The sequence below is a fragment of the Leucoraja erinacea genome, chromosome 16, assembly GCF_028641065.1.
Source record: "Leucoraja erinacea ecotype New England chromosome 16, Leri_hhj_1, whole genome shotgun sequence".
NCBI lineage: Eukaryota > Metazoa > Chordata > Chondrichthyes > Rajiformes > Rajidae > Leucoraja > Leucoraja erinaceus.
Genome location: NC_073392.1, coordinates 30,253,671 through 30,273,738, shown reverse-complemented (window position 1 = coordinate 30,273,738; position 20,068 = coordinate 30,253,671). Strand labels below are relative to the sequence as shown.

At 44.6% G+C, this 20,068-nt stretch overlaps 1 protein-coding gene across 2 annotated transcripts in view; it reads left to right on the top strand.

Annotated features, from left to right (window-relative positions):
- The window catches only part of camkva (CaM kinase-like vesicle-associated a), a 101,765-nt gene that overhangs the window by 38,012 nt on the left and 43,685 nt on the right, over window positions 1-20,068 (top strand). For both annotated transcript variants that reach the window (XM_055648049.1, XM_055648050.1), the window contains exon 2: window positions 16,500-16,607. In XM_055648049.1, coding sequence (XP_055504024.1) covers window positions 16,513-16,607 — 95 coding nt within the window. In that variant the 5' untranslated portion in view covers window positions 16,500-16,512. The remainder of the gene's footprint in view (window positions 1-16,499; window positions 16,608-20,068) is intronic.

Here is a 20,068-nt window from a genome sequence, read left to right as displayed (position 1 = left end):
GAGTCCACGCCGACCAGCGATCCCCACACACTATGGACAATTTGCAATTTCACCAAGCCAATTAGCCTATGAACCTGTATGTCTTTGGAGAGTAGGAGGAAACCTGAGCACCCGGAGAAAACCTACGCCGCAACAGGGAGAACGTACAAACTCCATACAGTCAGAATCGAATCCGGCTCTGTGGCAGCAGCTCTATCACTGCGCCACATGCCGCCAAGCTGTTTAGTACGGCATTCTGCATTACTGCAGTTAGTGCGGGATTCTGCATGTCTTCCATGTGGAAGAATTGTTAGGCATTTGCCTTGATGGAGAGCCGTTAATCAGATTGGATCAAAGCAGCGATATTGCTTAGTATAGACAATAGACAATAAACAATAGGTGCAGGAGTAGGCCATTCGGCTCTTCGAGCCAGCACCGCCATTCAACGTGATCATGGCTGATCATCCCCAATCAGTACCCCGTTCCTGCCTTCTCCCCACATCCCCTGACTCTGCTATCTTTTAGAGCCCTATCTAGCTCTCTTTTGAAAGTATCCAGAGAACCGGCTCCACCACCCGGAGTCTGCAGAGAATTCCACAGACTCACAACTCTCTGTGAGAAAAAAGTGATTCCTCATCTCTTATCTAAATGGCTTACCCCTTATTTTTAAACTGTGGCCCCTGGTTCTGGACTCCCCCAACATCGGGAACATGTTTTCTACCTCGAGCGTGTCCAAACCCTTTATAATTTTAAATGTTTCAATAAGATATCCCTCTCATCCTTCTAAATTCCAAAGTATACTAGCCCAGCCGCTCCATTCTCTCAGCAAATGTCAGTCCCGCCATCCCGTGAATTAACCTTGTAAACCTCCGCTACACTCCCACAATAGCAAAATTAGGGGACCAAAACTGCACACAATACTCCAGGTGTGGTCTCATTAGGGACCTGTACAACTGCAGAAGGACCTCTTTGCTCCAATACTCAACTCTTCTTTTTGAAGGCCAACATGCCATTCGCTTTCTTCACTGCCTGCTGTACCTGCATGCTTACTTTCATTGACTGATGAACAAGGACCCCCCCCCCCAGATCCCGTTGTATTTCCCCTTTTCCCAACTTGACACCAGTTAGATAATAATCTGATGTGTATGTGTATGATAATAATCTAATCAGTATGTGGCATGATGGTTTGTTTGCCTGGTATTTGTTGGAGATTAGGTATACTATAAGCAGGATAACAAATGTTTGCTGAAGTGAACATTTGTTAAATGTATATATTTTTAAATATAATGCACTCGTGTAATTTGACAATAGATATCAAAGGATTTGGCATAGTGTAATCCTTTTCCCCGGCTCCATCCCAGATTAAGACAAGACGTTGGTGAGGCCACATTTGGAGCACCATGTTCGGTTTTGAACAAAGGTACACAAAAAATGCTGGAGAAACGCAGCGGGTGCAACAGCATCTATGGAGCGAAGGAAATAGGTAACGTTTCGGGCTGAAACCCTTCTTCAGACTGATAGAAGGAGGGGAGAAGGAAGGAAAAAAGAGGAGGAGGAGCCCGAGGGATGGGAGGAGACAGCTGTTCGGTTTTGAACACCCTGCTATACGAAGAATGACACTAAGCTGGAAAGAGTGCATAGAATATTTACGAGGATGTTGCCAGGACTCAAGGGCCCTAGCTCCAGGCGAAGCTTGGGCACACTAGGACGTTATTCCTTGGAGTGCAGGAGGATGAGGGGTGGTCTTACAGAGGTGTAGAAATTCATGAGGAGAATAGATAGGGTGAATGCAGAGAATGGGGTGTCAAGAACCAGAGGACATAGGTTTAAGGCTTGAGTGAATAGAGGGAGGAACAGCACCTCATATTTTGCTTGGATTGTTTACACCCCAGCGGTATGAACATTGACTTCTCTAACTTCAGATAGCCCTTGCTTTCTCTCTCCATCCCCTTCCCCTTCCCAGTTCTCCCACCAGTCTTACTGTCTCCACCCACATTCTATCTTTGTCCCGCCCCCTCCCCTGACATCAGTCTGAAGAAGGGTCTCGACCCGAAACGTGGCCCATTCCTTTTCTCCAGAGATGCTGCCTCTCCCACTGAGTTACTCCAGCATTTTGTGTCTACCTTAGAGGGAAATAAAGATCTTCACTGCATATTGAGGACAGAAGTAGCTGCAAATGTGCAGTGGCCAGGTGAAGATTTGATTGCAGTTAGTGTGAATAATCAAGGGTTGGTATGAGGCATACTTTGTGCAGGTGAAGGGGATAAAGCAGGTGGATAGCAAGGCTCAGGACAAGGGCTGAGATAATTCTTAGAGCAGTAAAACAGGTTGGATACAGTTCAATTAGGAAAAGACTTTGGGTGTCTGCGGGTCAGTACAGGAATAATCTCAATGGTTCAGTACTATTCAAATCATAAATACATGGTGTGAAGAGGTCTAGGTTCAGGTTTATTATTGTCACGTGTACTAAGGTGACTATAATAGTAATGAATACAATGACAATATACATCTGTCCCAGCTTTCAACTCCCATAATTACAAGCAGTCCGAAGAGGGGTCCCGACCCCAAACAGAGATGCTGCCTGACTTGTTTAGCTACTCCACCACTCTGTGTCTTTTTTGTTTAGTGATAAGCTTTTGTTCGCCTGCTATATTAAGAAACAATTAGACAAGTACATGGATAGGACAGGATTAGAGGGTTATGGCTCAAAAATGCAGGCAGATGGGACCAGTGTAGATGGGACATGTTGGTCGGTGTGGGCAAGTTGGGCCGAAGGGTCTGTTCCAACTCTCTAGGACTCTATAACTATGACTATGCAATCAAATCAGACAACCACAAGTACAATAGGTAGAATGAAGGGGGAAAAAAAGGAAAAAAGAGAAAGGAAATGAGAACAAAGTGGACAAGAGAATGAAGATAGAAATGTTACAAGGTGTATGAAAATAGCCGGATATTTTTGTGGTCTCTGCCAGGTTGATGGGATTGGATTTAGAAGATGAAAATGACAACTCAGTATTGATCAAACTGTGTCTGAAGAAGGGTTCCAACCTGAGATGTCACCTATCCATGACCCACCAGGGATTCTATCTGATCCGCTTAGTTACTCCAGCACTTTATGTTCTACCCGAGTTTCCAGCATCTGCAGTTCCTCGTGTCTCTGTTGATCAGGTTGTGTTGGGAGCCTTGGTGTGTGCAGTCATGTGTGTAAGCCATCGAACAAAAATGGCAATGTCCTTCAGAACAAATTAGATAGTGGAGGTTGATGACAATGTTGGGAATGTACAGGAACAAATTGACGCTACATAGGAGCATAAAGAACTTATTTTTCACTGCCAGGGGTCTTAAAATTAGTTTGATGACAGGAATGTTTTCAACAGCATAGAAACCAAAAGATTATCTGTCTCTCTGTCTCTCTGTCTCTCTGTCTCTCTGTCTCTCTGTCTCTCTGTCTCTCTGTCTCTCTGTCTCTCTGTCTCTCTGTCTCTCTGTCTCTCTGTCTCTCTGTCTGTCTCTCTCTCTCTGTCTTGTAAACAATGGGATTGTCAATCCAGTCCCTCAGTCATTGCTCTGCCCATCCTACCATTACTGCCTCACAGCGCCAGAGAACTGGCTTTGATCCTGACCTTGGGTACAGTGAGTGGAGTTGTACATTCTCCCTGTGAATGCATGGGTTACGTCTGGGTGCTACAGTTTCCTCTTGCATCCCAAAGACGTGCGGGTTTGTTGGTTAAATGATTTCTGTCAATTGCCCCGTGTGTGTTGGGAGTGGATGTGAAAGCGGGATAACATAGACTAGTGTGAGCGGGTGATCGATGGTCGGCTTGGACTCAGTGGGTCGAAGGTTTTTTCTCCATGATGTATGTTTTAATTCACTACCTCCATGTGCTCTGTAATTCAAAACAAACATGCTTTCTTGCTTGGGTTACACAAAAAAGCTGGAGAAACTCAGCGGGTGCAGCAGCATCTATGGAGCGAAGGAAATAGGCAACGTTTCGGGCCGAAACCCTAAATGCTTTCTTGCTTTCCCAGTTCTGACAAAGGGCCTTCAACATGAAACAGAAACTCTGTATCTCTTCACAGAGATGCTGCCTGGCCTGCTGAGTATTTCCAGCAGGTTTTTTTTCTATTTCTCTCAGAAAACAAAGGAATGATTGATAGATTGAATGATACAGCATGGGAAAAGGCCCTCTGGCCATCGATCACCTATTCCCACTAACTCTGTTAACCAATTTTCGCAGCCACTCCCTAAACACCAGGGGCAATTTACAGTGGCCAATTAACAGAACAAGAACAGTACAAGCACAGGCCCGTCAGCCCACGATGTCTGTGCAGTACTTGTTGCCAAGACCATCCCTTATCTACCTGCGTATAATCCATATCCCTTCATTTCCTGCATATGCACATGTCTATCCAAAAGCTTCTTTAACGCCACTATCGTTTCTGTCCCAACCATCAATCCTTGCAGCGCGTTCCAGGCACTCAACACACTCTGTATAAAAAACAAAGGTGCCCCGCACATCTCCCTTGAATTTCGCCCTCCCCCCCCCCCCCCCCCCCTCCCCATAAAGCTATGCCCTCTAGCATCTGACCTATGCCCTCTCATATTTAACGTACAAACCTGCACTTTGGGATGTGGGAGGGAACTGGAGTGCCCAGAGGAAAACCACGCAGTTCATAAATTCATAAGTTCATATGTTCTAGGAGCAGAATTAGGTCATTCGGCCCATCAAATCTACTCCGCCCTTCAAACTCCAGCGAGTACAGGCCCAGTGCCGTCAAACGCTCAACTCGGTCACATAGAAAAAATGCAAACTTCACATAAACACCTAAGGGTCAAGAACACGGGTCTCTGGCACGGTGAGGCAGCAGCTCTCTCAGCCTCTCCTCAAAACGGAGGTTTGTAATGATGAAGTTGTGATGAAGCATGAGGATCATTTTAATCATAAACCCACAGAAATTATGGACAATAATAAGTCTGGAACTAGGAATTGGACAATTCGGAGACCATAATCAAGTATATTATTGTATTAAAGGATCTGATAGATGCACACAAAGTGCTGGAGTAACTCAACGAGTCAGACAGCATCTCTGGAAAAAATGGACAGCTGACATTTTGGGTCGGGGCCCTTCCTCAGAGTCTTAGAGAACCGACCTGAAATGTCATCTATCCTTTTTCAGATGCTGCCTGACCTGCTGAGTTACTTCAGCACTTTGTATTCAAGAAGGAACTGCAGATGCTGGAAAAATTGAAGGTAGATAAAAATGCTGGAGAAACTCAGCGGGTGAGGCAGCATCAATGGAGCGAAGGAATAGGTCAATAATAGGTCAAGACTTTGTGTCTATCTTTTGTATAAACCAGAATCTGCAGTTCTTTGTTTTTTACAGGTTAAAGGATCTGTCTTGACGTTGGATGTTTAGACAGTTCTGTCTTTGTCAAATTTGTTTGTCGTTTAATTAAGAATGAATTCAGTTGAAGTGATTAAGTGCACTTCACCTCGTATTTGTCTTGCTTCCAAAATTGAAATCCATGGAGATGGCGGATTGAAATAGCAATGAATTTTGTACATTGTGAGGAACAATCGCAACTGTATTTTATAATCATAAACTAGTAGTCAAGGCTCGAGATTTAAAGCTGAACAACAAACATGAGTGAGATTGATGCAAATAGCTGTTATGAATGCAATGGAAGCCATCTATCACAATAGCAGCAATTTCAAATTGTAAACATTTTAATTGTCTGTGGAAATAATATATATCCTCGACATCCAAGTCTAAAACCAAGGTAGTGATTAAGTCAACTCTGGTAATTTTATGTCTTCACTGGGGAAAATGGTGTGCAGCAAAAAGCCAGAGAGAGATGGAGACACAAGGAACTGCAGATGCTGGAATTTGAGGCAAAAAACAAGTTGCTGGTGGAACTCAGCTGGTCAGGCAGCATCTGTGAAGACAGAGGGATGGTGGACATTTTGGCTCAAGGCTGCATTGGGTGTCTACTCAACCGGAAGCCAGTGCCGCACAGTGGTGCAACTAGTAGTGTTGCTGCCTCACGATGCCAGAGACCTTGGTTCAATTCTGACTATGGGTGCTGTCTGTTTGGAGTTTGCACGTTCTCCCTGTGATATTGTGGGCTTTCTCTAGGTGCTCCGGTTTCCTTCTACACTCCAAAGATGTACAGGTTCGTAGGTTAATTGGCTTAGGGAAAAAAAAAATTGTAAACTGTCTCTAGTGTCATTGTTTGGCTCAGTCGCAGGGGACCAAAGGCCTTGTTTCTGTGTTGTATTTCTAAAGTCCACCTCAGGCCCTTAGAGTTTGGCAGCATACTCATAAACCTACTCTGCACTCTTTCCAGCCTTTTTCCTATAGAAGGGTGACCAAAATTGAACATAATGCTCGATGTGGCCTCACCTATGTCTTACTTATGAAGAGCCTTTGTTAGTTCATGACCATACTGTGCATACATTGAAACCTATATATGACGCTTCCACTTCTGGAGCTGGCGATGTACTCCATCGTGTGATGATCAATGTCCAAGTTGGTGAACTGCGACTTTGTCACATATGGGAGATATCTCTGCTTAAGATGAGTATGAGCTACAATGTTCAATGGTTCCATGATACATTATTGGCACATGTACCGAGGTACAGTGAAATGGTTTGTTTTGCATACAACCCGGTCAAATAATATAATTTGAGTTAGAGTTTAGTTTATAGTCACGTTGTCCGAGGTACAATGAAAAGGTTTTGTTGCGTGCTAACCAGTCAGCGGAAAGACAGTACATGAATACAATCAAACCATATACAGTGTACAGATGCATGATAGAGGGAATAATGTTTAATGCCGGTAGGTCCCATCAAAGGTAGTCTGAGGGTCTCCAATGAGACAGATATTATATTTTGACAGGCACATGGACAGGAGAGGTTTAGAGGGTTATGGGCCAAACGCGGGCAGGTGGAACTAGTGTAGATGGAGTATCTTGGTGGTCGTGGGCAAGTTGGGCTGAATGGCATGTTTCCATGCTGTATGGCTTTAAGAATCTATGACAATGAGAGAGGTTTGGAGAATTATCTTTAAAGTGAAAAGTTTATGTTAATTGCTATTTGGACAGCTATTTTTCTTTGGTCACGGACCATAAACCTTTATTAACAATTTTTGGCTTTACTAATAAGGTACATTTGAGCCTTTGAATGTTTGGCCATCCTCTTATCGCAATATTACTCCACAGTCAAATGCAGAAATTTGAAACTAAATGTAATTGCAGTTGCGTTGTCAAGGTTACCATACAAGAATTCAGACATGGTGTGAAATTTCGAATTAAAGGTAGTAGAACCATAGAATTATATATAGACAAGAAAGCGACCATTCGGCCCAACTAGTTCATGCTGACCAACTTGCCTAACTGAGCTAGACCCACTGACTGATATCTCTCTAAACCTTTTCTCCATGTACCTGTCCAAGTGAACCTCTTAAATGTCATTATTGTACCCGCCTCTAACACTTCTTCCAGCAGCTTGTTCCATGTTCACATCACCCTCTGTATGTGAAGCCTTTCCCCTCAATGTAAAACTGTGGCATTTAGTTTTATACATCACTATCCTGGGGAACAGTGTGATGGACACAAAATGCTGGAGTAACTCAGCGGATCAGGCAGCATCTCTGGAGAAAAGGAATAGGTGACATTTCGGGTCAAGACCGTTCTTCAGAAGACCTCAGAAGAAGGGTCTTGAAGTGAAACATCACCCTATAGGGAGGGAGAGGTTAAGTAGGGTGGGTCTCTATTCCACGGAGTGTAGGAGGATGAGGGAGATCTTATAGAGGTGTACAAAATCATGAGAGGAATAGATCCGGTAGATGCATAGAGTCTTTGGCCCAGATTAGGGGAATTGAGGACCAGAGGACATAGGTTCAAGGTGAAAGGGAATTCGAGGGGTAACTTTTTCACACATGTATGGAACAAGCTGCCAGAGGAGATGGTTGGAGCAGGGACTATCCCATCGTTTAAGAAACAGTTGGACAGTTACATGGTTAAGACCAGTTTGGAAGGTTATAGACAAAGCGCAGGCAAGTGAGACTACGGTAGCTGGGACATTGATGGGCCGTAGGGCTTGTTTCCACACTGTATCACTCTCTGACTCAATGGCTCTACCAGACCAGGTAACTTCCTCGTAAATCATTTTTCACTTCTTTCTAGTGGTCACATGGTGGAAAATGACTTTCAGACTGCACCAACAGAGATGGTTGAGAAAACATACAAAGATCTTGCTCTGAAGGAGTGAAATAAAAAGATGGACCGAAAATATATAGAGGAAGCCGCGTTATTAGCTGAGAAATGAGTTGTCAACTGACACAGGTTGTGAAGAAAAGGACAAATCAAGGCCAGCAACTATGATCAAGGAATTCTGGAGCCCACAATGGTCCATTGTTGGCTGTGGGGAATGTGATACCTAAAGTTTCCCTTTCCCCTGAAGAAGGGACTCGACCCAAAACATTATCTATTTCTTTTCTCCAAAGATGCAGCCTGACCTGCTGAGTTACCCCAGCTTTATATGTCTATCGTAGGTGTCAACCAGTTTCTGCAGTTCCTTCCTACACAAGTTTTCAGGGAGACATTACTTAAGCAAACCTCACTCAACTGCAAAATAACATCACGTTCCAGCACAGTTTATACTCCTGCTGACTTACTAATGATGTGGTGACTCAGAGCACGATTGAGCCAAATTGTAAGGAGAGAGTAGAACAGGTGAAATGAAGGCAGAAACTAAATTATGACTCAAATCATAATTTAAATAAAAGCAATGCCAAGACCACGATCGAGTTTGTGCTGTAGACACCACTGAACAAATGTGATATTTGGAAATCTGCTGTTGGGGTGGAGACATAAGGAACTGCAGACGATGGTTTACAAACAAAGAGAGACACAGTGTGCGGGAATAACTCGGCAAGTCGGGCAGTATCTCTGGAGAACACGATTCAGTGATGTTTCAGGACTGGACCCTTCTTCAGACTTCCGACCCAAAACCTCTAATGGCTGAACTAGACTAAACAATGCGAGGCATAGATAGGGTAGCTAACCAGAACATAGAAGCAAGGAACTGCAATGCTGGCTTCCAAAAAGAACACAAATAGCTGAAATAACTCAAGTGGGTCAGGCAGCATCTCAGGAGAACATGGATAGGTGACGTTTTGGGACGAGACCCTTCTTCAGACTGATTGTTGGGAGGTGGGGGGAGAAGAAAGGTGTAAAAGGGGAGAAGCAGGTGGTTGGAGACAGAGCTAAGAAGGTGAGAGACTGGTTTGGTGTTGCAGACTGTGGCTATATACAATCTGAGACAACTAGTCGGGGTAACACGGTGGCACAGCGGTAGAACTGCTGCTTTACAGCGCCAGAGATCCAGGTTCAATCCTGACTATGGGCGTTGTCGGTATGGAGTTTGTCCATTCTCCCTGTGACAGTATGAGTTTTTTCCCGGTGCTCTAGTTTCCTCCCACATTCTATAGACATACAGGTTTGTAGGTTAATTGGCTTCTGTAAATTGTCTCGAGCATCTAGGATAGAACGAGTGATCGTGGTCGGAGTGGACTCAGTGGGCCAGACGGCCTATTTCAACGCAGTATACCTAAGCTAATCTAAACCGTTATTGAAGAAATACTGTAAATGTGAGGTCTTGCATTATTTTTTTTTAATCAAGACTTGTTTCCACCAAGTAAGCTTGAATTTATATAGATCAGAAAACAAGCAGAAGCATTTCATTTGAGAGATATCCCATGATCCACTAAGACTTTGGAAGTGAGATGTGAAGTATCTTTGGGCAGCACGGTGGTGCAGGGATAGAGTTGCTGCCTTACAGCACCAGAGACCCGGGTTCTATCCTGACTACTGGTGCTGTCTGCACGGAGTTTGTATGTTCTCCCTGTGACCATGTGGGTTTCCTTCAGGTGCTCAGGTTTCCTCCTGTGCTCCAAGAACGTGCAGGTTTGTGGGTTTAATTGGCTTCGGTAAAATTGTAAATTGTCCCTTGTGTGTAGGATAGTGCGAGTGGATGGGATGATCGCTGGTCGGCGCGGACTCGATGGGCCGAAGGGCCTGTTTTCACGCTGTATCTCTAAAGGCTAAAGTCTAAATCCACCAATCAGAATCTGGCAGCATGAAGATATTCACTCTTATTAATATGTAATACAAACTGTGATTCATCATGTATAATTTATAACCTTACACGGATTCCGTTGTAGAACTCTTCATGAAAATGTAAAAGGATGCAGAGCAAGGAGCAGCAGGATATGTCATTTATCTCAAGAGTTTCAATAAAGGCTACATACACTGTCTGTTAACACCTACTCTATTTTCCTTCTGGGGTATTCAGCGTGGCTGTGCGAGCCGTATGTACAATGTACCAGAGTAACATTTTGACACAAAATCAATTTATCACAATATGTTTCTAATTACAAAGAAACACATTGATCCTGCAATGTAATTGGTAATAATTGGTTTACTATTGTCATGTGTACTGAGATACAGTGATAAATGTTATTTTGCATGCTTCCCATGTAAATCATACCATGCATGAGATCAGGTAGTGTGAATGAGAAAATAAATAAATTAGGGTGGCACGGTGGGCAGCGGTAGAGTTGCTGCCTTACGGAGACCCGGGCTCGATCCTGGAGTGTGGGTCCACACCAAACTGGAGTACACTAAACACTATCCTGCAAACTTGGAACTTTACAATTTTACCGGCCACCTACAAACCTATTTGTCTTTCAGTGGGGAGGAAACAGCACTAAGAAACTCCATAAGAAGACAGCACCATAAAGACAGCACCCATAATCAGCATTGAACCCAGGTCGCTGGTGCTGCAAGGCAGTAACTCTACCGCTGCGCCACAGTGTCACCCCCATAACCTCTCCCCCCTATAGCTCAGGCCCTCAAGTCCAGACAACACCCTCATAAATCTTCTCTGCACTCTTACCAGCTGTACAATATCTTTCCTCGATTAACAACTCATTTTTAATCCCTCCGTCTCCGGCATTATTAACCATCGTCCTCATTGTGTGCTCTGTGGTCAATGTCCCGCCTGCCAGCAGAGACTGATTGCAGAAGGGAAGGCGAGCTGAAATACCGCATGAGGAATGAAACCTTGCAATAAAAGTGGACATTCATTTAGACCATTGCCGCCAACATTCATTGGAGCGCTGCTCTCATCAACCCGTGTTTGCTGACCAAGCACATTTGAAAGTGGGGAGTGCTCCAATCCCAACACAATCATAACTCACTCTGACGCCTGCTGTACAAGTAATCAGTTGTGTGCTGTCTTGTTCAGCGCAATTAGTATGAGCTTGGCGTCTGCTGCCATTGTGAGCTCTCTGAGATATTCTACATGGAAAGCCTTCTGCTGCAAGCATGATTCCCCAGCTGTGAGCACGCAACTCAACCATCCTACCATAACCAGTGAGCAGTGCTGAACTGCTATCTACCTCTGATATCCCTCGGACAGTTCTTGGCGTTATCTTGCACTAAACGTTATTCCCTTATCATGTAAATCATACTCCCTTATTATTCCCTCATCTATACACTGTTAATGTATTGATTGTAATTATGTATAGTCTTTCTGCTGACTGGTTAGCATGCAACAAAAAGCTTTTCACTGTACCTCGGTACACGTGACAATAAACTAAACTGAACTGATTTACATTTTCTTTATTAACTCATGGGTAACACTGCGTAACTCTGGGAGACTACATTTATTTCTTCTCGGGAGTCTTTGACTGGATTAAGGATGTGGCTTTCAATAGAAGGCACATGTTCTCACAGAGCATCCTAGATAACAAATAAGCCAGTGTTTGCCTGGTTCAGGGACTGATTTATTTTCTCGTATTTTTCAGATTTCTCTTATATTTTCTCACAATGGCGAAGGAGGGCATTTGGCCCGTCAAGTCCGTTCTGGCTTTCACAACAGTCCCATCAATCCCATTCCCGCACTTTGAGTTGCAGAGTCACAGAGCCATGCAAAATAGAAAGAGGCCCTTCAGCCCACCATGCCCCTGCCAGCCATTGTACTTATCTATATTAGTCCCATTTACTAGCATTTGGTCTCATGTTCATTAGTTATAGGAGTAGAATTAGGCCATTCGGCCCATGAAGACTATTCCACAATTCAATTGTGGCTAATCTATTGCTCCCTCTCAATCCCATTCTCCTGCCTTCTCCCCACAACCCCTGGCACGCTTACTAATCAAGAATCTGTCAATCTCCGCCTTAAAAATATTCATTGACTGCCTCCACAGTCGTCTGTGGCAATGAATTCCATAGATTCACCACCCACTGACTAACGAAATAGCTCCTCATCTTCTTTCTAAAGGTACGTCCTTTTATTCTGAGGCTATGGCCTCTGGTCCTAGACACTCCAACTGGTGGAAACATCCTCTCCACATGTACTCTATCCAGCCCGATAGTCTTCAATGCCTGGACAATTCAAGTGCTGGTCTAGATGAACAACAAAAGGATCTACTAGAGGCCTCAATATGGCAGTCATCTTTGTCGAAGACCCTCACCACCCTGGCCGCACTCTCATCTCACTCATCGGGAAGAAGGTATAGGAGCCTGAAACCTGTAACGCCCAGGTTCAGGAGCAACTTTTCCCCCAACAAGCAGAATATTAAACTACAAATACCCAACTAAACTACAAACTATCTTGGTTGTACAAGTTTAATTTAATTTATTTAGTTTATTGTCGCGTGTATCGCGGAACGGTGAAAAGCAATTTGGTGCGTGTAATCCTATCAGCGAAAAGACTACATGTTAAGACATCAACAGTGTGCAGATACAGGTTAAAGAGAATAATATATAGTGCAAGATAAAGTCCAGTAAAGTCTGATTAAAGATAGTCCGAAGGTCTCCAATGAGGTAGATGGTAGCGCAAGACTGCTCCCTCGTTGTTGGATCAGATAAAGGACAACAACTGGGGAAAAACTGTCCCTCAATTTGGAGGTGTGCGTTTTCTCACTTCTGTACCTCTTGGGGAGAAGAGAGAGTCGAGGGACAGGGGCTTTTGTTTTGTTTTGTGCTAATAAATACATTTTTTCTTTATTATTATGTTATCTATTGTGTACAGTTTTTACAAACCTATTATTCTGCTGCAAGTAAGAATTTCATTGTTCCGTTTTGGTACATATGACAAATGAACACTCTTGATCTTTGCTGCTTGCATCCTACTGTTGTGTTGGGTGGAAGGTATAGATAGATAGATAGAATTTTATTTGCCACACAACCAGGGTCGGTGGTAATTGGATTGCCAGCAGCGGTACAGTAATAAAGAACACACAACCACAATAAACATTTTACACAAACATCACCCACAGCAGTCATCACTGTGGTGGAAGGCACAGAGCTTGGTCAGACCTCCTCCATTTTCCCCCGTGGTCGGGACCGCCACCTCCGCAGCCGTTGCTGCGGGCGTCCAGATGGTAAGGGACAAAGTCAAAGAGGTAAGTCCAGAATCGGCTGGTCACCGGATGCGGCTGTTGTAGGGCTGGGAAGATTTAAGGTTCCCGCCGCGCCGCAGCAAGAAGGTAGACTGGGGCCGATGGACAGACTCCCCTCCAAGGGTAAGACCGTTCTCTAAGTCACTTTCTTCTCAACGAGGGATCACGGCAGACAGCACCAGGGAGTTCTGCAGACCGCGCTTCAGGCTGCCGAGCCCCGGGCCAGCTTCGGAGCGCTTAGACGACCCCAGCGAGGGCTCACCCGCACCGCGCCGAGAGTCTTCACTAGGAGCCGCTGACCCTGTGCGCGTCTCCGGGAAAAGGCCGCGCCGATCCTTGCTGTTAGGCCATGGGGGAGGCAACCTGGAAAAAGTCGCCTCTCCGTGGAGGAGGCGACCAAAGCGGTTTCCCACTTACCCCCCCACACCACCCCCCACACAAAACACACCGAGAAACATTAAAAAACATACTTTAAAACATACTAAAAAAAATTTAAAAAGTTGAAAAAACTAACGCGCTGCTGACAGGCTGCTGCCACTGCAGCGCCCCCTTCTAATATTGGCAACTAGTGTAGTGGGTGGTACGAGAATTGGGGAACCCAGTTGACAATGTTGGGATTGGCAGAGGTTGGCCAGTCCAGAGATCAGCTGAAGCAAAGAGCAGAAACATGGTCAATGTTGTTGGCTGGGAAGTGGGAGGGTGGGGATGGACAGACACCAAAGGAGACGTTCTCTAATCACTTCAATCTCAAAGGCAGCAGCACAGGGTTAGCTTGGAGCCCTTCATTAGACACCAGCACCCACAGGTCTTCAGTAGGAGTGACCTGTGCCTTGAAACTGTACACGTGTACAGTAAGCCCTTGTTTTAACGGTAGACCAAAATGCTGGAGAAACTCAGCGGGTGAGGCAGCATCTATGGAGACCACTGCTTCAGACTGATATTGTACATTAATGTTGCTCGGTTCCTTCAGCTGTCCTTACTGGGCAGCACGGTGGCACACAGGTAGAGTTGCTGCCTTACAGCGCCAGAGACCTGGCTTCTATCCTGACTACAGGTGCTGTCTGTATGGAGTTTGTACGTTCTCCCTGTGACCGCGTTGGTTTTCCCACATTCCAAAGATATTCAGGCTTGTAGCTTAATTGGCTTCGGTAAGGTTGCAAATTGTCCCCAGTGTGCAGGATAATGTTGGTGTATGGGCTGATCGCTGGTCAGCACGGACTCGGTGGGCCGAAGGGCATGTTTCTGCGCTATATTCCTAAACTAAACTACTGCACAGAAAAAAAAATGTTGAATACTTTGGAGAATTACACATTTGAATAGTGTTTAGCTTAGTTTAATTTAGACATACAGCGTGGAAACACCAAGTCCATGCTGACCAGCGATCCCCGTACACTAGTTCTATCCTGCACACTACAGACAATTTGCAGCGTGTAGGTTAGAACTATACTGTATAGTTCTATCTATCCTCCCACATCACTACGGTAGTGGTCATATCTTTTGGTATGCCTATCCTACACACTGTGAATTGTCCTTAGTGTGTCGGATAGAACTAGTGTACTGGAGCACCCGGAGAAAACCCACGCAGTCACAGGGAGCACCCCAGTTCAGGATCGAACTCTGGTTCCTGGCGCTGTAAGTGAGGAACTCTATGTGCCGCCATTGTGCCGTCCCAAGGTACGGTGTATTTTGTGTCTTCTATTGTTTATTACCCAGTGTACATTTATTGGCTGTTTTTGCAATAGTAATGTGCATATTAACCCCTTTATTTGTTTAGAGTCTTAGAGTTATACAGTGTGGAAACAGGCCCTTCGGCCCAACTTGCCCACACTGGCCAACAAGTCCCATCTACACTAGTCCCACCTGCCTGTGTTTGGTCCATATTCCTCCAAGCCTATCCTATCCCCGTCTAACTGTTCCTTAAACTTTGGGATAGTCCCAGCCTCAACTACCACCTCTGGCAGCTTGTTCCATACACCCACCACCCTTTGTGTGAAAAAGTTACCCCTCAGATTCCTAATAAATCCTTTCCCCTTCATCTTAAACCCATGTCCTCTGGTCCTCGATTCACCTACTCTGGGCAAGAGACTCCGTGCATCTACCCGATCTATTCCCCTCATGACTTCATACACTTGCTCGCATGATTTTGTACAGTTTATACCAGACATTCGGCATAATAGATACCATCCCCACCCCGTGTGGTCCATTATAACGAGGGAAAATGTGTAGAAAATATTTGCTTTTTAGTTGCGTGCACCCAGTGGATGCCACACTGCTGAATTATAAATATAACGGTCCACCATGGACAGTAGGAAGACTTCCTGAACCCAACGTCTCTCCTAGATACCAGATATCATGTTCTGGTTCTGGGCTCCTGGGCCACTGGGATTCAAACCTGGCTTGGCCAGGCCTTGACATTATCTTAGAGTCATACAGCATGAAAACAGGCCTTTAGGCCCAACGTCCATGCTGCCCCATCTAAGTTAGTCCCATTTGACTGGATTTGATCCATATCCATCTAAATCTTTCCTGTCCATGCACTTATCCAAGTGTCTTTAAAATGCTAATATAGTACCGGCCTCAACTACCTCATGTGGCAGCTTGTATCCACAAAGATTCCCCTCAGGTTCCTATTAAAGCTTTCCTCTCTCACCTTAAACCTACATCCTCTGCTTCTTGGTTCCTCTACTCTGTGTAAAAAGTCTCTGTGCATTCATCCTATCTATTCCCTTCATGACTTTATACACCTCAACCCTCAGCCTTCTGCAATCCAAGGAATAAAGTCCTAGCCTGCCCAACCTCTCCCTACAGTTCAAGCCCTCGGTTGTCCTGGCAACATACTCATACGTCTTCTCTGCACCCTTTCCAGCTTAATGACAGATTTCCCACAGCATGGCGACCAAAACTTAATGAAAGGCTTTCAATGCCGCCTCCCCATTGATGGTGAGACCACTTCAAGATGGTGGAGTTAAAATGAACATCCTGAATCTATGTGGACCTTGGGAAGGCAGAACTTTCTAACCAAAGGCTTTGTTTTGCTTCTCACATAGGCCAACATCAGCAATGCCTTTTGGTTGCATAACACTTGGTGACAAAAAGGATTATAATAACCCTTCAGATGTAACGGACAAATATGACTTGGGACAAACAGTCAAGACGTAAGTATACACTGAGATATCTTTTCTTCTTCAGATTATAATCATCATGGTAAAAAAAAAATGTTTTTCTTCTCCCGTTATGTACTACGTTTAAATATTCCGTTGTGCTGCAGCAAGTAAAAATGTCATTGTCCTAACTGGGACATATGACAATGAAACACCCTTGACGACTCTTGAATGGAAGAGAGTTTAATCAATGAATATGTTACAAAGCTTGACTGCTGGAAACACGAATAAGATGGATGTGAATATACAGTCATCGAGAGTCATAGTCATACGGCGTGGAAACAGGCCCTTCGGCCCAGCTTGCCCATGCCGACCACAAGCCCCATCAACACAAAACCCATCTATCTACTTTTGGCCCATATCCCTCTAAACCTACCCTACCCATGTACTTGTCTAAATGGTTCTTAAACATTGCGATATTACCTGCAAATACATGGTAGCATCGTTTTATTGAGATATAATGTGGTCGTACAGAATGGTAAACATAAATTTGAACTGTGTTGATAATTGAACAAGACATGGTGAATTTATAACGTGTCCCTTCATTTTTGGGCCAGTTACTTAAATCCAACCAATGAAGAGAAAATCTCTACTCTATCTCCATTATAAAAGACTTGTTTAAGGCAATTCCAGCTTCTGCTGTTGATGCTGAATTGATGCAAATAAATTACAAAACACGCAAAGGAAAAAAATAGGTTGAATGCCCTCATTAGAGTTCAGTTTTAGCAATACGGAATGGAAACAGGCTCTTCAGCCCACCATGAGTATGCTGACCATCGATCACCCATCCACACTAGTTCTATGTTATCCCACTTTCTCATCCACCCCCCGACACACTAGGGACAATTTAGAGAGGGCCAATTAACCTGCACATCTTTGGGATAGAGGGGGAAACCGGAACACCCAGAGGAAACCCATGTGGTCACAAGGGAGAATGTGCAAACTCTGGACAAACAGCACCGAAGGTCAGGATGCAACCCGGTCGGTCTATGGCGCGGTGAGGCAGCAACTCTCCCACCTGCGCCACTGTTGAATGTTAAATAGCAATATTTGTTTATTGGAAAGTAAAAACTGAACTGCTGCTGCTGGAAATTAATTAAGAATAGAAAATGCTAGAAATAACAGGTTGGGTAGAAATGGTGGAGGGAGAAGCAGTATTAATATTTCATATTGATGATCCTTCATCCCAGCTTGGGCAAATTTAACATTTCAGAAGTTATAGGAGCAGAATTAGGCCATTCTGCCCATCAAGTCTACTCCGCCATTAAATCATGACTGATCTATTTATCCCATTGGACCCCATTCTCCTGCCTTCTCCCCATAAACCCCGACACTCTTACTAATCAAAAATCTGTCAATCTGCGCCTTAAAAATACTCAATGACTTGGCCTCCACAGCCGCCTGTGGCAATGAATTCCACAGATTCACCACCCTCTGACAAAATAAATTCCTCCATCTCTTTTCTAGAGGTACGTCCTTTTATTCTGAGGCTGTGGCCTCGGGTTCTAGACTCTCCCACTAGTGGAAACATCCTCTCCACATCCACTCTATTTAGGCTTTTCACTATTCGGTAAATTTCAATGAGGTTCCTCCTCATCCTTCTAAACTCCAGTGAGTAAGACCTAAGAGCCGTGAAATGCTCAAACCAATCATTCCTGGGATCATTCTTATAAACCTCCTCTAGACCCGCTCCAAACGCCAGCACAGATACGAGGCCCAACAGGTCCGCACTTGGTCTAGTAAATGCTGGCATTGCATTTGCCTTCCTTGCTACCATTTTAGAGATGGGGAAAATTGCAGGGGGGGCTTTCTGCAGTGGGTGGGAATTGAATGAGACTTAATGTCAAAAGTGGTGGTGGTGCGGACTGAATGAGGGTGTGGGAGACTTGTTACAAGCAGCAACTCTGAATGGGAGGAAGTGTAGGCATTGTAGATGGAGATGAATGAGAACTGTGAGGAGTGAGAAAGGCAGTGCTGGAATTACATAGAACAGTACAGCACAGGAACAAGCCCTTCCTCCACGATGTTTGTGCCGAACATGACACCATGACACAGTGGAGCAGCGATAGAGTTTTTGCCTTACAGCACTAGAGACCTGGGTTCGATCCTGACTACGGATGCTATGTGTACGGTTTGTATGTTCTGCCTGTGACCGCGTGGGATTTCTCCAGGTGCTCCAGCTTACTCCCACACCCCAAAGATGTGCATGTTTGTATGGCTTTGGTAAAAAAAATTGTAAATTGTCCCTAGTGTGTAGTATAGTGCTAGTGTACAGGGTGATCGCTGGTCGGCGCAGACTTGATGGGCTGAAAGGCCTGTTTCCATGCTGTATCTCTAAAGTCTAAATTAAAGTCCAACTAATCTCACAGGCCTGCACATGATCCATATCCCTCCATTCCTTGCACTTCCACCTGCCGATATAAGAGCCTCTTTAATGTCACAGTCGTATTGTGTTGATTTGTGAATCAAAGAACACTACATTCGCAAATGTGAACTAAAAAAAGAATTGGAAATATTCAGCAGGTCAGGAAGCATCTGGGGAGAGAGAGAAATGTTTAAGAAGGAACTGCAGATGCTGGAAAAATCGAAGGTGAACAAAAATGCTGGAGAAACAAAGCGGGTGAGGCAGCATCTATAGAAGAATAAGTGACGTTTCGAGTCAAGACCCTTCTCCAGTCTGGAGAAGATGCTGCCTCACCCGCTGAGTTTCTCCAGCATTTTTGTCTACCTGTGGAGAGGGTGAAATGGATTTTCCATGTGAACTGGCCGTTTCTGCTACAAAGCAAAGCTTGGGAGGCACAATGGCACAGCGGTAGAACTGTTGCCTTACAGCGCCAGAGACCTGGGTTCAAACGCTTTCACACAGAGGATGGTAGGTATAGGAACAAGATGCCAGAGGAGGTAGTTGAGGCCGGTACTATAACAACATTTAAAACACATTTGGACAGGTACATGGATAGGAAAGGTTTGGAGAGAGATGAGCTAAATGCGGATAGGTGGGACCAGTGTAGATGGGGCATGTTGGTCGGCTTGGGCAAGTTGGGACAAAGGGGCTGTTTCCACGTTGTATACCTCTATGACTCTCTCCGGGCCAACTGCGGAAAAATGGGATGGGCTTAGATGGGGCATCTTGGTCAGCATGGAAGAATTGGGCCGAAGGGTCTGTTTTTGGTGCTGTATGACTCGATGGGTGACAAAATTCTGAAGGAATGTTTTTGCTCTCAATATTAACAGGGCAATGAAATAATTTAATGGAGTGCATTGTTGAGGAGCCTACTGGTTACGACTGTTCGATTGTCAATTCCTGAGTGGTTGAGTTGACTGAACATAAATCGTTGGCCTTTTGTTCTTAAAAAGTCATCTTTTTTAAATCTGCATTAGAAAGGGATTAGAAGGGATTGTGAGTAGTTATTGGATTTCTCATCCCAGAATGGATTTTCTAACCCACTTCGTTT